The following is an 18,512-nucleotide window of genomic DNA, read 5'->3' as shown; positions in this document are numbered from 1 at the left end:
AAGGGAAGAGCTGTCAGGAATTAGCATACGACAAGGTGTGAGCGGCTCCCCACAGGGGGTCTCCTGGAGCCAGCGTAAGGTTTCTATAATCTGACCCCAGACCTACAGGTTGAAAAACTTCATTTGACACCCACACACCTACACTACAATCACCCAGGCACAACATATCCCAGACCAAACAGCAATCAGTGTATTCTCTTTCCGATGACATGGGGCTTAGCCCATCCTATACAAGGAACGCATTTCTTGGTTCCCAGTTGCAAGTATGTCTATGTCTCCCGCTGCCCCTCTCGCAAACGAGTCCTAAGGTGCCTCTTCAACTTACTGCTGGGGAGCAGAGTCCTCCACCCGAGCACTATTACCTTGTCTCCCCATCTTCCTTTTCGACTTGCTTTCTTTGTCCTGTCGAAGGCCCCTCCATCTCTTTCCCCGTCCTGCTGATATTGCTCTGTGTATCTGAATGTGTCCCACTGTTCTCTGCTGGAAGACTGTGTTGCTTGTCCATTCATTCTGGGTTTGCTGAATTAGGGCTTCCGGTATTTGCACTGTACATTCAGACAAAGAGACCGGTGCCTTGGAATGTGCATGTCAATCTTTAATATGTTATGTCTTGTTTAGAGTCTCCCAGCCTTATAGCACTGAGCCTTGTCTGGTGTATCGTGGCCCTGCCAGGGGTTATCCAGACCGTGGTCTGCGGGGGTGCTGGGAGGAAGGAAATGAGGAGTAGTTGAAAGGGGGAGGACCAGGAATAGAAAAGGGACAAACAGGCCATATTGTGTTACAGCAATCAATCACCAGCATTAACATTGAAATGGTGGAATTACAGCACCAAATCCACACAATTACCTGGAGAACGTGGCACAATACTGTGCCGAATCCACAGCATTAACGCAGGAATATTGCAAAAGTAGTATTATAACTGCACATTACCAAAGTTCTAGTTAATGGATAGTGTGCCAGATCTATAGCAATATCTTGGCTTTACCAGAATTTATTGTGGGGGGGTCAGCTTGGGGGAACGCATTTGTCTTGGAAGCAAGGCTACGCAGTGCAACACAGGTTTGGATCCTGATCCACCGCTTATAAACCACTCTCTGGTATTAAGCGTGTTATAAATAAACAATTATAATTAATTAGTGTGCCAATTTCACCACGTTACCAGCGAAACACTGCATGCTAGGGTATCAAAGTCACTGTGTTACCACATGCCCGGTGCATTATACTGGGCCAGAGGTCTAGCATTACTAATAGAAGAATGCACAGTAGTTTACCAACTCCAATGCATCACCATGGTGAACCTCCAGATTGGCATGCACAGTCTAGAGCATTAGAAAAGGAATACTGATGCTCAGATATGCGATATGGGTAGGGCTTGGTAAATGTGCAGGATTTTCTTTTGGATACTGTGGTTAGTTTTCCCATTCCTACCCGGTACCTGATAGCAGCAACAGTAGAGGTTATAAATGTGCAGCATCCGTTTAAGGATTGCACAGTTAAGACTGCCATATCCAGACTTATTGTGCACCCCATGGTGCTATGCGGCAGGTTCTCACTCGTTATGGTCATATGTTCCATACTTTTCCTTGCAGTAGTTTTCATCGAACACCCCGCCAACCTGACCACCTCCCTGGGGAAGGACGTGATGCTGAGCTGCACCTTGAGTGTGACCGGAGAATTGCCTGAAATTAACTGGCTGCGTGACGGAGAAGCCTTGGACAACGCCGACAATGATCAGGTTGTTATGCCCATGGGAGATGACATTTGGCTAGCCAGCAGCCATCTCAGGTAGGGAAACTGTTTACCAGCATGCTCACTGTATGGGATTGCCTTGTCTGTCTGTAAATGTCCAATGTGAGATAGCTTTGTAAGCCAAAACCCAACAAAGAAAGGGGCCAGGGTCTTGATTGGGTGCAAGTGCGTCAGGTGATATCACTGCAGTAACAAATAGCAAAAAAAAATCCCTCAGCGATTAATGAGGCGCTCCAGCACCAGTTTAGATTTTATATCTGTCTTAACTCTTAGTAGCCTATTTTTTAGTGAGAGAGGTGATGTTTAGATTGAAAAATCCTTTCATTTGATGCTTTCTGTTTTATTATGCGAGGACTTTCCTAGAGTGGGTGGGACTTTCTCATAGGATCTTAGGCTGCACCAGTGCAAGATTTCAGAAATCCAGCCCACCTTTTATATATGAACTGATGTAAAGGCTGGCCAGATCTGTTCACACATGTACCAACACATCTTTCAACCAACCATGGAGTTCCACCCACTAATTATAAACATTAAGCTTCATAAACATGTAATCCCCAAATCCCTAAGGTCCCAAACAACCCAAATAAAGGAAAGACCACAAATATGACAGACGGCCAGGGTGGATCTAAAGAAAGTACATGGGACTCAAGGGGGGCGTCAAGCACCCTTCCTTCTCAGCTTTGGCATGAGGGAGCCAACCGCTCTCAAGCCCTGTGGCTTGGCCAGAGGATGGGGTTAACTGACCTTCATGCAAACACCTGGAGAGAAACTTTTAGTGACTGGCTAATCCATGTTGCAGAGTCAGTCAATGCTGGTTTGTTGGTGTTCAGTTTGATTCCTTCCAGCATCACTAGCATTCCCAAGTATATGGTCACACTGTCTGAATGTGGCAAGAGCCTGTACATTTCCTGGGCAATATGGGAGTGCTGCTCAGGAGGAAGATGAAAGGGGGAAGCCCTACCCTTTCACTCTTAATGGTCAGCAGATTTTCAAATACTCCTGTGGACGTTTCCTCCCCTCTCCCACACCCCGGGGGATGTTAGTGGTGGGCAGACCTATTGAGAAATCGACAGTGCCCCTGGAGGTACTCTATCAGGCATGGCATGTGATGGTCATTGACACAGTCCTGCCAGCCTTTCAAAGGTAGAGAGGTCTATTAGTAAAACAAATCTGTATTGCCCCATGCGCCTATCGCCCTATGCTGAGCATTGAGCCATTGATACAAGTCTCACTGGGTTGCATGCTTTGAATATCATTAGACAGTAAGATGTAGGGATGAGCAGACATTTCGCCAGCTGAGCGCAGTCTGCAGAATCCACGCCCGTTTACACTCTGCCGGTGCGTAAATTCCACATTGCGGGGGAATTGGCAGATTTTTCTCCCAGTCCGCCATTCTGCTCGGTGTTTCGGGAATCATCACTTTTGTCCATTGGTAACCTCCTTGCTAAGCACTGGAGTTTTGTACACTCCTGGCCTCTTACCATATCCCCTGCAACTTCCTCCTGGCCTTCACACCGCGCCCGCCCGGTGACACTAGGCGCCCAGCAGGTGCATTTTTGCCTGATTGTTCACGGGAGAAAAGCCGAGAAGAATGGGGAACTGGGCTGTGGAACGTTCAAGAGATGAGAATCTCGCCAAACCGATCGAACCGGATTCTCCGCCAAATACTGAGATGCGTGTTTTAATCCAGGTCCTCCTTGGGCCACACTTATGACGTCCCAGCAGGTTTCTCACCCCCCAGCCCTCCACTCCGGATTCTGTATTGTGGTCAGCTGCCCTCGACTGCAGCATTTCACACCGGTTGGTCCTCTGGCCTCTCTTTTTCGTTCATAGCGAGTCTCCTGCTGCACCCATTTAAAATATATTTATTTAAAATTTTAAAGGATCAGAACGTGCAAAAGGCTCATCAGAGAGCTGCACAAAAATACAAAACCAATACTAAAATCACAAAATGCACAAAGAAAGGATGAAACGATGAAAACATTAACCAACAAGAAAGGAGAGATCTACAATCATCCCCAAAAGGGCACCGAAATGAGGCTTTTAAACACTTTCAGACCAGAGCTAGTTGACCAGCAGCCTACGCCCATCAGCAAGGGCATTATGGGAGAAAGCACATCATTGCGCTGCGTTTTATTTCCAGCACCAGTAAACATCTACTCCTCGAAGATCGACTGGTGCCAGAGATTTTCAACTCTTATGCTTAGTAAGAGGTAGTCCCCTGAAACAAGTCGTTATGGCCCAGAAGCGTCACCTTCCTTTGGGAATGAGCCTCACGATGACGCAGGAGTAGCCCACTTACCAGAACGTCTCTCGTTGTCAGTACTTCTAAAAGCGTTCCCATAGATCCTTCTGGAAGTCGAGACCCATTCATCTCTGAATATTGACCACTGCCAGATAGAGCCCACTCTGCTCTTTTCCAGCGTACGGAAGTCTGGCTACCATGCATGACATGTTCTCCATTATCCAGGCCACATGCCTGTGAGGCCCTATCACATTCAGGTTATGACAGTATATTCACCAATATAGCCCACATCTGAATTTTGTGCCCAACTGCTTAATAATGGTGGTTCCAGAATCGCACGGATTGATGCTATTATTTATTTGCATTTTTAAAGCGCTCACACAGACCATGGACATCGAGGCGCTGTTACAGGAATTGTTTTTTTTGTTGTTGTCTGAGTTGCGTATTTATAACGCGCTTAAAGACCCATAGGTTTCCAAGCGTGGACCCGGGGATCGAACCTGAGTTGCTTTGTGTTGTCTTGCTTCCAAGGAGCGCACGTTGCCGCTGAGCTTTCCTCCCAGGACAGCCATCCATATAGCCATCCCTATTGTCTGCCAGCCCAGATTTCACACGTAATTAACAAATATACATTGCCCCACAAAATGGGTTAAGGAAGAGAAACCCTAGACCAGAGAATTGACCGCTCTTCCCCCTGCTCCATCTTTATATGTGGAGGAAACGGGCATCAGGAGCATCAGATTCACCACTTCTCAAACTCCTCAGAGTTTGGTTTGGAGCCACCCACGGCCTCTCAACAACAGTCTGAAGGAAGCGTTCAAGATGATGAAAATCAGCAGCTGGAACATGCGTGGTTGCTTCAAGTTCTTTCAAACTTTATCACTGCTCCATCTGCTGCTGCATGACATAAGCTAATATCGCTCCATTGACAACACCATCGCTCAGTCCTACTGAATGAATAAGGTGCCACCTGCACTTGTCCTCTCTGTTGGTTTGCCATGAATCTCTAGGAGTGGACATGTCTACATAAAATCAGCCTTGTTGATGTGTATCTTGCTTAGCTGAAAAAGGTGACAGGTGGCAGCCTCAGTAGACCCCATTGAATCGCCACACCTGCTAGGAAACTAAATACCTTGTCCGTGAATCTTCAGCACTTGGGGACACCTTGAAATTCAATCCTTTCCTCAGATCAAACTTTTCAGGTGTTTAGGGGCCACTGCACCTTGGAAGACACTTTGCTGCTACACCAGTAAGGAACTTCTCATCAGTCGTCTCTCTTTCAGTGACCACAAAACATTTAGAAATTGAGTTCCAGACGTATTTGCATACTCATTCTGAGTGCCCCAGACTAGGACCACTAATGGGATCCTTTTCGGACTTCCTGTCTCTGGTGAGAGGAAATGATCTTTGAGCTTTCAGAGAAGCTTATTTTTAGTTTTCAGAGCTGGATTGCCTGAATTTTGATGAAGTTGCTTTCGTACCTCTGTACCCAGCGCCAAAGCAGCTAAGATAAACGCTACCTTATGCTGGTTTAAGGAGCTCAGACGAGATTAATGGGATCTTGACAGTAAGGCCAGTCTTCTCACCTGCGCAGTGGGTTAGATCATTTAATTTAATGTCATGTGGGATCAATTGGAGGTTATCTGGGCCTGTGGTACCTACATATTATCTAGTGACCAAGCCATTCTCTTCATCTCTCTGTCTCTCGATTTCCTTATCTAATGAAACATTAGGAGTTTTTCTTTTAAATCACCTAACCACCACTGCTAGGTGTTATATATAAAAAATACATGTATTTTCTATAATGTCCAGCTAGCCACGTCGTGCAGTGGCACACATTGTTACTACAGAAGGTGCCATAAAGCACTTTTTTAATATAATTGTAAATGCACAAACACTACCGCCACAGTACACTTCCCTACAGGGGTCTTACCTCATTTCTGAGGTTTATCCCATTAGAATGAGAGTATTCGCTTGCCAACATAAATGCTTGCATCAAGAAATGTGCATCATTGCAATTTAGCCTCCTTCGAGTGGGCCACTCAGCAGAGTGCAGCTTGAAATGGAGAGCATACAGAGCCTTGAACTCTCTGTGAGGCCCTCCACAGACTGCATCGCCCGCACCGTCTGTGGGACCACTGCCACCTTGAAAAGGAGTGCCTGTGCTCACAGTGACACTACATCACGAGCACAACAGTGGCAAATGTTCTCCGCAGCAGTGGTAGACGGGGGCATTTTTCTTTCAAATGAAAGGGGCTTCTCAAGCCCTATTGCGTTCCTTGGGCAACCTAAGCACGCTGCCAAAGGTACACATCGGGGATTTCATGCCAGTCGCCCTCGTCGCAGTGTTATATAATCTTTCTGCTTTCCAACCGTTAACAATTTTCACCACAATAGCACACATGAGCTCAATGTGTGTCCTCTACACAGATTGTATGCAGGCCCCATTATAATGACGCGGTGAACACTACACAATCTGGATGTCAGATGTGCTTGACAAAGGTTCATTCACCAGACCAAGCTCACGAGCTGCACCGCTAGACTGTTTGTAATTCATGGTGGAAATGTGCCAGGTAGGAACGCTGCGAAGGCCTCCATTTCCTGTCGGGATGTTTCCTGTATAACCCACTTAAGACTTACAGAGGGCCACTCTCTCTGCGGGAGTCTATGGCCATGCCACTATTGCAAAGGTAGATTTCAGGACTTTCTGGCAACACTACCATTTCCTAAGATGCATAGCGCCACCTCAAGTAATGCAAGCACTTTGGGGCTGTCATGAGGAAGCAGCAGGGGGAGCAATTAGGCAGAGACCTCGTGGGAAAAACAGGGGCTCACATTTCAATGTAAGGATTTGTTTATCTTTTGTTCTAGTGGCTGGTGTAGATTTTAGGAGGGCAGCCAAAATGGGAAAGGCGGTATCGGAGACCCCAGGCAGAGCCACAGCTTTGGGCCAGGGAATTAGCAGATCCGTTGAGGGTGCGTTGTGTATGCAGATGGAATGGGTCCCTCCTCTGGCAAAAACAGGCAGACAGCACCAAATACTGGGAACACCAATACATGCAACAGTCTTTGAAAAAACAGGTTCATTGCAGGCAGAGAAGTGGACTTATTGCCAGCAGAGTATGTTAGGTACACTGGATATGGATGGTTGTCTGCACTGGGCTGCAGGCACAAGGCGGGGCATCGATGGCAGACATACTAGCTGGGCACACCCACTTGCATGGGAGGGGAAGTGATTAGCGAGGGAAAGAGTGGAGCTTTAGTGGCGCTGTCGGCAGATGTATGGCTAGGGAAATGAAAGGTGGTACAGTGCTTAGGGGTTAGACAACAATTACCACTGAAACTTTATTCATAGCAATTCAGATGTACATAGACCAATAGGTCAGCAACTATATCCAGTAGAATGTTATAGGAAATAGTAAAGTGGAATTGCAACAGGACACTCTTAACTGCAAGTAGAAAACCTGATAAAACTGATGCTGGATACGGCAGGGGGGAAGATATCACAAGGGTTACTATATGAGCTGTGAGTAGCCCATGGCAGTTAACATACTACTTTCTTCCTGCTCAGTGTGTGTGTGAGCACACACACACACACATCTTTTCTATGACACATGTTATGTAAGCGATAATTACTTTAATTTAGAAATGCCCTTTGACATTTTAAAATTGATATTTAAGATATTGTTTCTACAGGTTCCAGTTAAAGCATATGGTTTTAATAATGGAATTTACCAGATAAAATACAATCGCCAAGGACTTTCCTTGGTAGCAATTTAGGAGATGTGCAGACAGCTCTCTGCAAGCAACTGGATCCATAAGAAACCATTTGGAAATAACTAGATTTTATAATGGGGTAGCCTGCTTTTCGAAAGCATGAGGCAGCAGCCTATTCATAGCTATTGACATAGCACTATGTCAATTGGCTGCAAGTGGATCCAGTTGCTGACTTATACTTTGACATGTAACATACAAATGGCATGAAATAAATTGGCACACTTTGAATGTAACATCACAAAAGATTTGTTTGCAATAGATAAAACTCACGTTTTGTTATTTACCAGTGAAACACACTCGGCCATGTGCCCTTTGCATCCCCTGCGGGCCCTCTCCTTCCCCCTTTTCCTAGCCCCCTCCCCTGACCTATTGTGTACTTTCTGTGATTTTGTTCTGCATGATTTTTACATTCTTCTCTTCTAGGTTCCCTTGGTAGTTTGTTCTGTTTTTTTGGTGTTCTGCTATCCATGGTTGCTTGCTTACATGGTACCGTCTGCATCCCTGCTATTCATTCTTTCTTCTAGGTTGCCTGGTCGATTGTTCTGTTTCAGATGTGTTTGTTCTCCTTGGTTGTTTGCTTATATTGCATTGCCCGCATCCCTGCGGTTCAATCCTTCTTCTAGGTTCCCTGGTCGATTGTTCTGTTTCTGATGTTTTTGTTCTCCTTGGTTGTTTGCTTACATTGCATTGCCTTCATCCCTGCTGTGTCCAGTCTTTACTTCTAGGTTCTGTAGGCAACTGACTTTGTATATATATTGCATCTGAGTTTCGGTCAATGTTCTCTCTGATGTGTGCCCCTCCTCCGTCTGTGTCCCCCCATCCTAGTGTTCCCCTGTTCCCTAGCTGAACCCCCATTTCTGTTCCCCCCAATCTGCCCTCCACATCGTCTATGGTGCTCTCTGTCTCTCCTATCTTTTCTAATGGAATAATACCATTACTGTGCGCCCATAACTGCAACTGCCGTAAATGGCAACCTTTTTTTTAACCCCCTTTACACCACAAATATATATGGGATGGGGTATGGTATATAATAATAAGTAGGGGGTTGCAGGGGTCTCCCCCGCATATATATGTGGTGTAAAATGGGTTGAAATAACAAAAAAAGTCTGCAATTTCGAGGTCGCAGTAATGGGGCTCGCAGTAATTACATAGATTCTTCTCTAACTGCTTTTCTATTGACTAGCCTATCCTTCTCACTAAGTCTGGCGGGAAGAAGTTCAATAAGGATATCCTGGTCTTCAATCCAGGCCTCCCTATCGCTGATACCTACACCACTGCTTCCTCAAGACAGACCCTAACCGACATCCTCTTTGTCGTTCCCTCTCCACGCCTATGGGCCTGCCATATGGGCTCTGTTCTCTCTCCTTTTTCCTCTTCACTCATTAATGGTGGCACCTCATGGGAGGCCCTCCTGGCCCCCTTCCACTCCTCCAAGACCATCATTAATGTTTACCTAAACAGCACCATATTTGTCCAAGGCCCTCAGGCCAACAGCCTCCTTTTTAATAAACACTTCCCGTTTCTTATCAACTTCCTTTCTTCTCCTGCTGTCCCTTCTTTCCCCTCTCTGGCTCCTCTGCCTCTTCCATCCTCTACCACCTCGACGGTTGCCTCTGTTGCCACCCTGTTGCCTCCTTCCTCTGGCACCCCTCTGGCAACCACCTCCTCCTCTTTGGCTACCTTGCTCTTTCCTCCTCCTCCTCTGCCCATCTTCATGCGCCTTCCACACTTCCGCAGGGCATACCTCGAACCTGTACCCCTCCACGTAAGTCCTTCAAAGGTGGCAACCTGCTCCACATTGCCACTCTCAACTCTCGCTCAGCTGTCAAACACTCCTCTGACATCTGACATCTCCTGGAATAACTCAATCTGGATGTTCATGGTCTGACCGAGATGTGGTTCACGGCCAGCTCTGTCACAAGCTTTGACACGCCCCTTCCTGATGGCTACAAGATCCTCTCATGCCCAGAACCAACCATCCCGCTGGGGGTGTAGCCTTGATCTTCCCGGAGTGGATCCCTGCTTCTATCATTCCTATGCAGGACTACCCCTCCTTTGAATGCTTGGTCTGCACGCTCTGTCTCTCGCTCCTGGTATTTCTCTTACTGTGGCCACTATCTACCGGCGGTCTGGCCAGGTAGGCTCCTTCCTCTCTGAGTGGGCGGACCGCTTCTCCTCCATCCTCACCTCTACCTCTCAACTCCTCCTGCTCGGAGACCTTCTTGTCCTTCTGCAGGACTCTTTCACAACCTGTGCGACTCCCTCTCTCTATTCTTCCCTGTGCCCCGTCTCACTCTGCAGGGAACACCCTGGATGTTCTGATCTCCTCATACCTCACCCTCTCCAATCCTCTCACCACTCCTCTCTCCTGGAGTGATCAATTTCTCCTTTCCTCTCATCTTTATCTCTCTTTCTCTACCCCTCAGGCCAAGCCGACTCCAGCCCTGCCACCTACCTTCTCGGTCATCCGACCCATGAAGCGTGTGCCAGTGGAGGCTTATGCCACTACTTTCTCTCCTCCTTCTGCATTTTTGAATGACTCACTCCCTGACACAGCCATTTCCAACCTTTATCTCTCTATCTCTGACACTCTTGATTTACTTTCCCCTGTCACGAGGATCTGCTTGAAGCCCAAATCCAAGTGCATCTCCTGGTACGACTCCAACCTCGTCACACTTAAACGCAAGTGCAGAGTGGTGGAGAGGAAGTGGAGGGCAAAACGTGCACCCTCTGACAAACGGGCCTGCTGCCTGCTCCAAAGGCAGTACAGACTCTCTATCATCACCCAGAAGAGAGCTCACATCCAAGCCCTCATCTCTGCGACATGTAACAACTCTGCCAAACTCAATCTGCAAGGAGCTGGCCAATCCTGCTGCAGTCTCTACCTCTCCTGTTCCCTCCCAAGCCCTCTGTACGGTCTTGGCTTCTCATGTCATCACTAAAACCTAGGACATCCTGTCCACCCTCTGTTCCTCTTCCTCCTCCACCGCTCCTAGCCTTCCTGTGGCCACCTCTCATCCTCCCTTCTCTTCCTTTCCCTTGTTCACCCCTGATGACGTTTCTAGACAAGTCGATCTATGAAAGTCTCATCTAAACATGTTCTCCCCTGTTTTTCCAGAACCATCAAGGACCACATCTACACCCTTGCTCCAGCCTTGGCCGATTTCTGCAATCACTCCTTTGCCACTGGAACCTTCCCCTGGCCCCTAAAGCAATCCCTTGTGCACCCCCTCTTTAAAAAGTCCTCTGCCAATCCTTCTTCTCCGGCTAACTGTCGCCCAATCTCTATTAATTCTTTCCTGGGCAAACTCTTGGAAAAGCTGGGCATCTCCCACCTTAATCTTCACACTGAATCTGTTGGTTGTCTCCATGACCATCAGTCTGGCTTTCGAGTGGCCAAAAGCATGGAACCTACTCTGCTGAACATCCTTGAAGACCTCCTCTCTAACCTTGATTCTGGCCTTCCTTCTGTCCTCATTCTCCTCAATCTTTCTTCTGCTTTTGACACTGTCAACCATGCCATCCTGCTCAAGCCCCTCTGTGATAACCTCAGTATCACTGACCAGGCCCTGGCCTGGCTTACCTCTATTCTCACTGGCCGACACTCTCAGGTTCAACTGGGTCCTTCTCTCTTCTATCTCTCTTTCTGCCTGTGGTCTTCCCCAGGGGTCTAACCTTTCTTCCTGTCTGTTCAACCTATACCTGGCACCTCTTACCCACCGCATCGCTGCGTTCTGCTCCAAATTTCAGTGTTATGCGGGTGTCACCCAGCTCTCTTTCTTCCTCATCAAAACACCAGCTCCCTCCTTTCCTCTCTCTCTCTGGCCGCCCACTCTGGGCCCTCTTCCTGCTCATGACAATATGGAATAGAACAAGTGATAATTGCGCGTACAATCCTTAAGAAATATTCAATTGCAACCACAATATGAGACTTCCTTTTTAGTTATCTTCAGCAAAGATTTTATTTTTGAGTCATGCTGGATTTTTTCATTTTTGATTTGATACATAACATTCATTAAATACAATTTGTTGAATTAATCATCATTCAACTGCTTACAGTTTGTTGAATTAATCTTCGTTCAACTACTTGCTTTGTTAGTGCATTCCACTCTCTTAGTTTCAATGCCTGATGGTAACTTTTTTTCCTTGTGTTACTGTTGTGTTTCGTTACTGTTTCCCGACACGTGTTTCCCCGTCTGGCTGTTGATGGTTCTTCAGGGGATATGGATTGGTTTCTTTTTTTAGACAAAGTTACACTGCACTAGGTTTAGTTCAGCGATTCTGACTCTTGCGCTTTTGATAAATTCTTGATACCCTATGTGCTCTCCTTTTTGATTTTTCTTATGACATTTAGCCAATGTGCTTTGTGCTTGTTATCTGAGAAGATGAAAAATATTATTAAACCACTAGGGATCATTATTTTTTGTCTACAATTTGTAGTCACAAGAATTTGTTAGTACGCTTGGTACTTACTATACACGCTGTCTGCTATCCTGGGAAGGATTGTTTGTGACATTCACATGTTTGTTTCCAAGTCGGACCTTCTTATTTGTCCGTTTTACTTGATTCAATTTGGAAATGTGTTTCCATTGGTTGTTATGTGCTCCTTTAAACATAAAGAATAATGCTGGTGTTTAATCATAAGGCTTTTGGCTTTAACTATGCTTTCATATAATTAATTTCATTTCTTGCCGTTCGCACTTGCTAAATTGCAAAATCTGTTTCTGCTTATCAAATATTACCTTGTAACTCTCTGTGTCTCTAACTTATCTGGGATTCTCAGATTTGAACAGTCAAAAGTTCTGCTTTGCCAAATATGAACTTACCTTAAATATACTTGTCTGTAATTTGTGTCTCCATCCGATTCAATTGCCGTGATGGAACACGTTGCCATTGGCAATGTATCGCGTAGATGTTTATATTTGGCATGATGACGTCATACGTATAGACGTGATGACGTCACATTGAATGAGGGTTTGTGTAGATGGATAAAGTGATCTGTTCCTAAATTAGATATTTTCTCTTGTACATACATATTGATGACCCTTATTGGTTGTAAGCGATATTCAATCAACACTACAGCCAAGTCAATGCCTAGTCTGGGATGCTGAGGGAAACCCTTATTAATGTATTATTATGTCTAGTTCAGTACTCTGGATGACCACCCTTGTATAACACCCCCCTCTTAGAATCCCCCTGACCCCACTGAGCCAAGAAGTAGTTTGTTTTGCAAATTAAAAGGTTTATTTGAGAATTTAAACAATATATATATATCACAGTTTATAATAATTAATATCTGATAGTACACTTAGACATATGATGTTGATCAACAATGGGTAATCTGGCACTAGCACACTTCTTTACAATCAATGAGGAGTTAGTATAGGATGGATAAAGTAGCAAAAATACTTTTATGGTTTCAAGGGAAAAGCAATGAGGAATAAAATGTAGTACAGAAATGCTTGATATGATTTTAGCAAAAGATAAGATAATCACTTTTTCTCTGGCAATTCACCCCCCTCCCCTATGCAATGTAAGAAATGGAAGGAGATGGAAATAGGAGCACACAGTTCTCAGGAATGCAATCAAATACAATACGAAATTCAGTTCCCCCCCAGCAAGCTTAGAGGAAACAGGTAGGAGTTTGAAACACAGGCCCAAAATGCTTTTTAAATGTGATGGCAATGGATGGGAAAATGTGCCAACTGATTTGAATTCCCTCTAGAGATTCAGGGTGAGTGGGAGATGCCTGTTGGTATTAGTTCAGGCTCACTTTAGCAATGCTCTATGAGTTATTACCAAGTTGCAACAGATTTTAACAAAAGAAAGGATGGAGCTGCTATTTTGACAAGTGGAGAAATTGAGCCAAAATCGCAAATCGCTGTAAATTTCGCGAGTGCGTAAATCGTGATTGCGGGATAAGTATAAGGAGTAGGAAGTTGGTTCTAGGCTTGTTGGAAAGCCTAGATTCTAAGCTTTCAGATGACAGGTGACAGTTGTGCAGCTTTAAAAATGACAGATGACACGATTTCTCGGAGGCAGTTCTACTTAGGTTAAAATAGTTTGGATTAGATTATTTTAACTAAGAGATTGGTTCTGCACAGTTCTGCAAGGTACTCACAATATAAATTTGAACTAGGCCTCGTCACGGATCTGGTCAACACGTCCGGCTGCGGTTCTGTCTGCTCAGGCACCGGTTCTGCTCACAGCGATCTGGGTCAGCTCTGCTCTGCTGGTCTAGCCTCTCTGGATTCTGGATGTAACACTGCTTTCTGGGTACTGCTACAGGTTCTTCCAAAAATTCTCGGCAAAACTTCAAACAGCTCGCCCGGCTGTTGAATAGTTAGGTTAGTTTTGAGGCCTGCTGAAGAGGATTCAGCTGGTGGATTCAGGCCTCTCTGCTACGAATTCTGGAGTTAATTTCTGCTACAGGTTCTGGAGATTAATGGATTTGAATTCTGGATCTCTGGATGTGAAGTCGTCGGTCAGCATGCTCCGCAGCGAATGGAATTGAATGTCTCTACCTGTCCCAGCAGTCTCTTTTTATGTGTTTTGGAAAGTGGGTGTGTGCGTTGGTCATAACTAAACCTGCCCCTCTCACTTATCATTGGCCAATTCCTCCTTTCTCCCTTGATTGGGGGAAGGAAATGTGAGTCAGAGTGATGCCATAGGTTTTATGGTCAGAGGAACCTCCCCTTGTCAGATTGCAAACAAATCTATTTCTGACCCAAATACATATTTATCTATGTACCATTTTTCTAATATTATAGGTCCAGTTAACATATTTTCTGTAGCACCAAACCATCCGATCCCTGTCTTTGTACGATGTTGTGTCCACTGATGACAGAATTCTCCCCTTTTCATCCAGATAACGACCTCTAAACCTTTCCAGATTTTTACACAAATGTGCACCAGGGATATGGGTTACAGATGATAAAGTGTCAGATTTTTAACATGCATACATTTGGAGTGAGACCCTATTTTCCGCTAGCAACCCCCCAGAATACACCACAGGGTCCTAACGCCTCTTAAAATGTTCACAGAAAAATCACAAAAATAATGATATTACTTATATAATTCTGACAAGTCCGCACTATGAGTTATCTATCTTTTTAAAATTATGCTCTGGTCAAAAAGGGGTGTGGCTTCCCACATCACAGGGTGGTATAACTGGTTTATCCACTTCCTCCAAGATCAGCTGCTAGCCGAGGCACTGCCCCTTCCATTTTCCCCTAAGAGGAAGCCACTTTTACAACACCCCCAATATAACATTTGCCTGAGTCCAGGACAGGCCTTTGTTCAACTCCCTGTAGTCCCCAGCTGCTCCACCCCTAATCTAATCAGAGAGGTGACAACTCCTTTTGGCAAGGGGAAGAGTGGCTGAGCAGGTTTCAACTCCTGTCGGGGGTAGTTGTCAGGCAGAATCCAGTTTCATTAAGCCAGGTTTCAGCTAAATGTCACTTTTTGTTCCCAGTTTAAATCACTTACAATTGTTACATATACATTAAATAATTACTTCCTTCAAGTCATTTCAGAATATAGTTTTACATTGTATCCACCTCTTAGCAAGTCTTTCCATGGTCTGGTTTTGTTTCATTTGTTCAGTTTTACACAAAGGTCTGGTGGTTTTAAAACGCTGGCTTTCTGATAGTGGTGAGTACTGGTAATGCAACCATTTTTGGGATTGAGAAAATGAATTCCCCACAGTTCTCAGTTGCTTTTTTGGCAATCAGCATTGCCATTCCCAATGGTTTCAGGCTACTGTGTGTGTAGCCCAATGGTGGTTTTAGGCAGCCTATTCTTCATGTTTTCCCTGTGCACTCTCTGGGGGGTTCTGGCCATCATGATGTTTTCCATGCCAGTACTGCACAGTTTTATGGTAGGGCTTGGATGCATGGGTAAAAACCTCCCACATGGTTAATGTTGATGGCCTGCTCATACCTGTGAGGCCAAGAACCTTGGGGTCATCTTCGACTCCATCCTCTCCTCACATCTGCAACATTTCTAAAAATATCAGCTACACCTCCTCAGAGGTATTCTTCCTTTCCTCACTATCCCCCAGAAGTTCACCGTCTCCAGACCTGTCTCACTACCTCACTCCCTCCAACTCTTTCTTCATAACTACCATCCTACTCGATGATGTTAATTGATTGACATTTCTGTGCAACTAGAAGCCTGTGGCTTGATTATTGGCTTGAACATTGCTTTGTTCTCTTTTATTTTCAGTCATAAAATCAAACCAAATTCAGGTTCCTCCATTAATAAACTCAAAGATGAGTTCTTTCTTCCCCTGTTTCTTCACTGCCACTGGGACAGTGCAAACAAATAGCAAGGGTGCCACACCAAATGTGTGGCCCCTGCCTCAATAAACACTGAGACAGCCTGAAGGTAGCCTTTGGTTCTAGGGCCCTCTGACATTATGAATGCAGAAGTGTTTTTCCGACTTCAACCACACAGCCTAGCAAATGTTAGTGGGGAGGATGTAGATTGGCAGAGAGTCGGTGGGCATGTCGGCGTCCTCCTGGCTTCACCCCTTTAACTGTTAAAGTACAGTTTCCAAGAAAAAAACATAGCGACGATGGCTGGAAGGTTTAGAATTAATCTTGAATCTTTGGCAATTGCTCTGGGCAACCCTCCAGACAATCTGACTGCCCCTGTGGGGGTGGGACCAGGCCTGATTTGCAAATGGTCTTTCCCCTCTCTGTAATGGCTTGGCAGGCTAAAGAACAATGGTCTGGAGGGTTGCCCAGAGCTGTGCCAGAGGTGTAGATTAATTCTAAACCTTCATGCCATCACCTTTTGTTTTTCTATAGTCCCCCCGAGTGGGAGGGGTATGCCCAGATGTGGTTCCCGAGCCTGCTGGGCTAAGAGACCCAAGATACTCCTCACTGATGATGCCCAATGAGGCCGAAACATGTCTAAGGATGCTTGTGGTCTCATGCAGAAGCAATGTCACCTAGCAGTTCTGTCTCGACTGCACTTTTGGAGTGGGAACATGCCTGTTTGTATATGGTCTTTCCCCTCTCTGCAATGGCTTGGTAGGCTATAGAATGATCGTCTGGGGGGTTGCCCAGAGCTGTGCCAGAGGTGGAGATGAATTCCAAACCTTCCAGCCATCACCTTTTGTTTTGCTATAGTCACCCCTGAGTGGGACGGGTATGCCCAGACCTAGGTCCCGAGCTTGCTGGACCAGTGATCTCTAGCTATGTAATCACTGTGTTTTTGTTAAAGAGCTTGCTACGATGAAAGACTATTCTCAGGTCACCTAGGACAAAGTACAAACCCAAGTCTCATTTAGGCTACTTTTATGTTTGCATGATAGATATAAAAAAAAAACATGTTTTGGTACTAATAGGTTTTAATACTGATCTTCTGTTCACTTCACCAGCATTCCTTCTGTTGGACTTTCTGATTCGGGGAACTACCAGTGCAGCATTTGGCTGGACTCTGAGGAGATCCTGTCGAAGGAAGCCCGCCTTGAACTGGAAGGTGAGTACCTGGGGCCACATCCGGGTAATGATGCTAAGTGTGTGTGTGTACTACTAATTATATAGGAGCGCTGTGTTTTTTCTAACTATCTTTGTTTAAAGGGACTCCCTTTCCATAGAGTCTTAAATTATATTGGCAAAGGACTCTCTCGCTCCATGAATTGGATAGTCAACCTTCACCCACAACAGTTTTTACTTTAGGGCAAAGGTGTGCAATCTGCAGCTCCAAAGATGGTTTGGACTATGCCCTCTGTGCTCCCTCAGCATGGACTTTGAAGGGCTGATGAAAACTGTTGTCCAAATCATCTAGTGACACTTAGATTTCAGACCCCTGCATTAGGAGCGGGCATGTTCTTACTCTTCTTCAGAGAACATTCATTCACAAACAGAGAGAAGCAGAAGTAGTCGCACTGTTGAAAACACCTTTTAATTGTTAGTCTCCTTGCCCAGCGCCCACACATGCACACACACACTCACTCCCTCTCATGCTCTCACATATGCTTAAACAAGGTCCAGAAGGTGTTGTTTGACACTCTATTGCAGGTTTCTCCTTGTTATTTGATACAGATCAAATCCCTCTTGCAGGGGCTGTAGGAGCTGATGTACTCACACTTCGCTAAATGATTATCACCTCTATAGTACTATATATCACATCATCCTCCCAAAAGCTGTAGGACCTGGTGCACTCCTGATGCTTAAGGATGGAGCCCCTCATGGTGGAGAAGATCAAAAAGCTCTCCTTGTGGCTGTAAGTGTTGAGGTACTCACACTGAGGTAGGAGCACAATTCAAGTGATTCATATCACATGACTCTCTCAGGGATGTCATATTTGCTACACCCACACACTGTGGCTACAGCCAGTTGTTTACTAATAGGCCATGGAACCTACCTCTATCTGATTGTACATTGCCAGATCTCCATCCATATATACATATAGTCATTGAAAAGAACCTTAGTTAAGGTAATTGGATTGAACACAACAAAATCCTTGAAATTCAGCAGATATGGGAAGTGATGATCATCTTAACTCAGCACCCCTCCCCCCATTGATGACCTCTAGGATCTAATGAGGTGTTATTTATATAGTGTTTATGCCTCAGCACTTTACATAGAAAACATATGCATACAATATCACCCAACTGGAGTTGGCACTCATTTATCGACCTTGGGAGGATGAAAGGATGCAAATCATTGTTCAATTGCCTACAGTATAAGGCTCAACCATGACCCCAGCCGAACCAAACCACCCCTAT

The 18,512-nt window shown here is 45.3% G+C and overlaps 1 protein-coding gene across 2 annotated transcripts in view; it reads left to right on the top strand.

The window, feature by feature from the left end:
• Positions 1–18,512, top strand: part of AXL (AXL receptor tyrosine kinase) — a 357,115-nt gene that overhangs the window by 38,860 nt on the left and 299,743 nt on the right. Inside the window, exons 2-3 of one of the 2 annotated variants that reach the window (XM_069644414.1) lie at positions 1,593–1,785; positions 17,160–17,260. In XM_069644414.1, coding sequence (XP_069500515.1) covers positions 1,593–1,785; positions 17,160–17,260 — 294 coding nt within the window. Of the gene's footprint in view, positions 1–1,589; positions 1,786–17,159; positions 17,261–18,512 lie in introns of both variants that reach the window. The other variant, XM_069644413.1, reaches the window with a different exon arrangement.

This window comes from Ambystoma mexicanum, chromosome 2p (assembly GCF_040938575.1).
Source record: "Ambystoma mexicanum isolate Mex_15411 chromosome 2p, UKY_AmexF1_1, whole genome shotgun sequence".
Classification (NCBI taxonomy): Eukaryota; Metazoa; Chordata; class Amphibia; order Caudata; family Ambystomatidae; genus Ambystoma; species Ambystoma mexicanum.
Note: the sequence above shows the minus strand (reverse complement) of the source record. Positions and strands in the feature narration are given on the sequence as shown.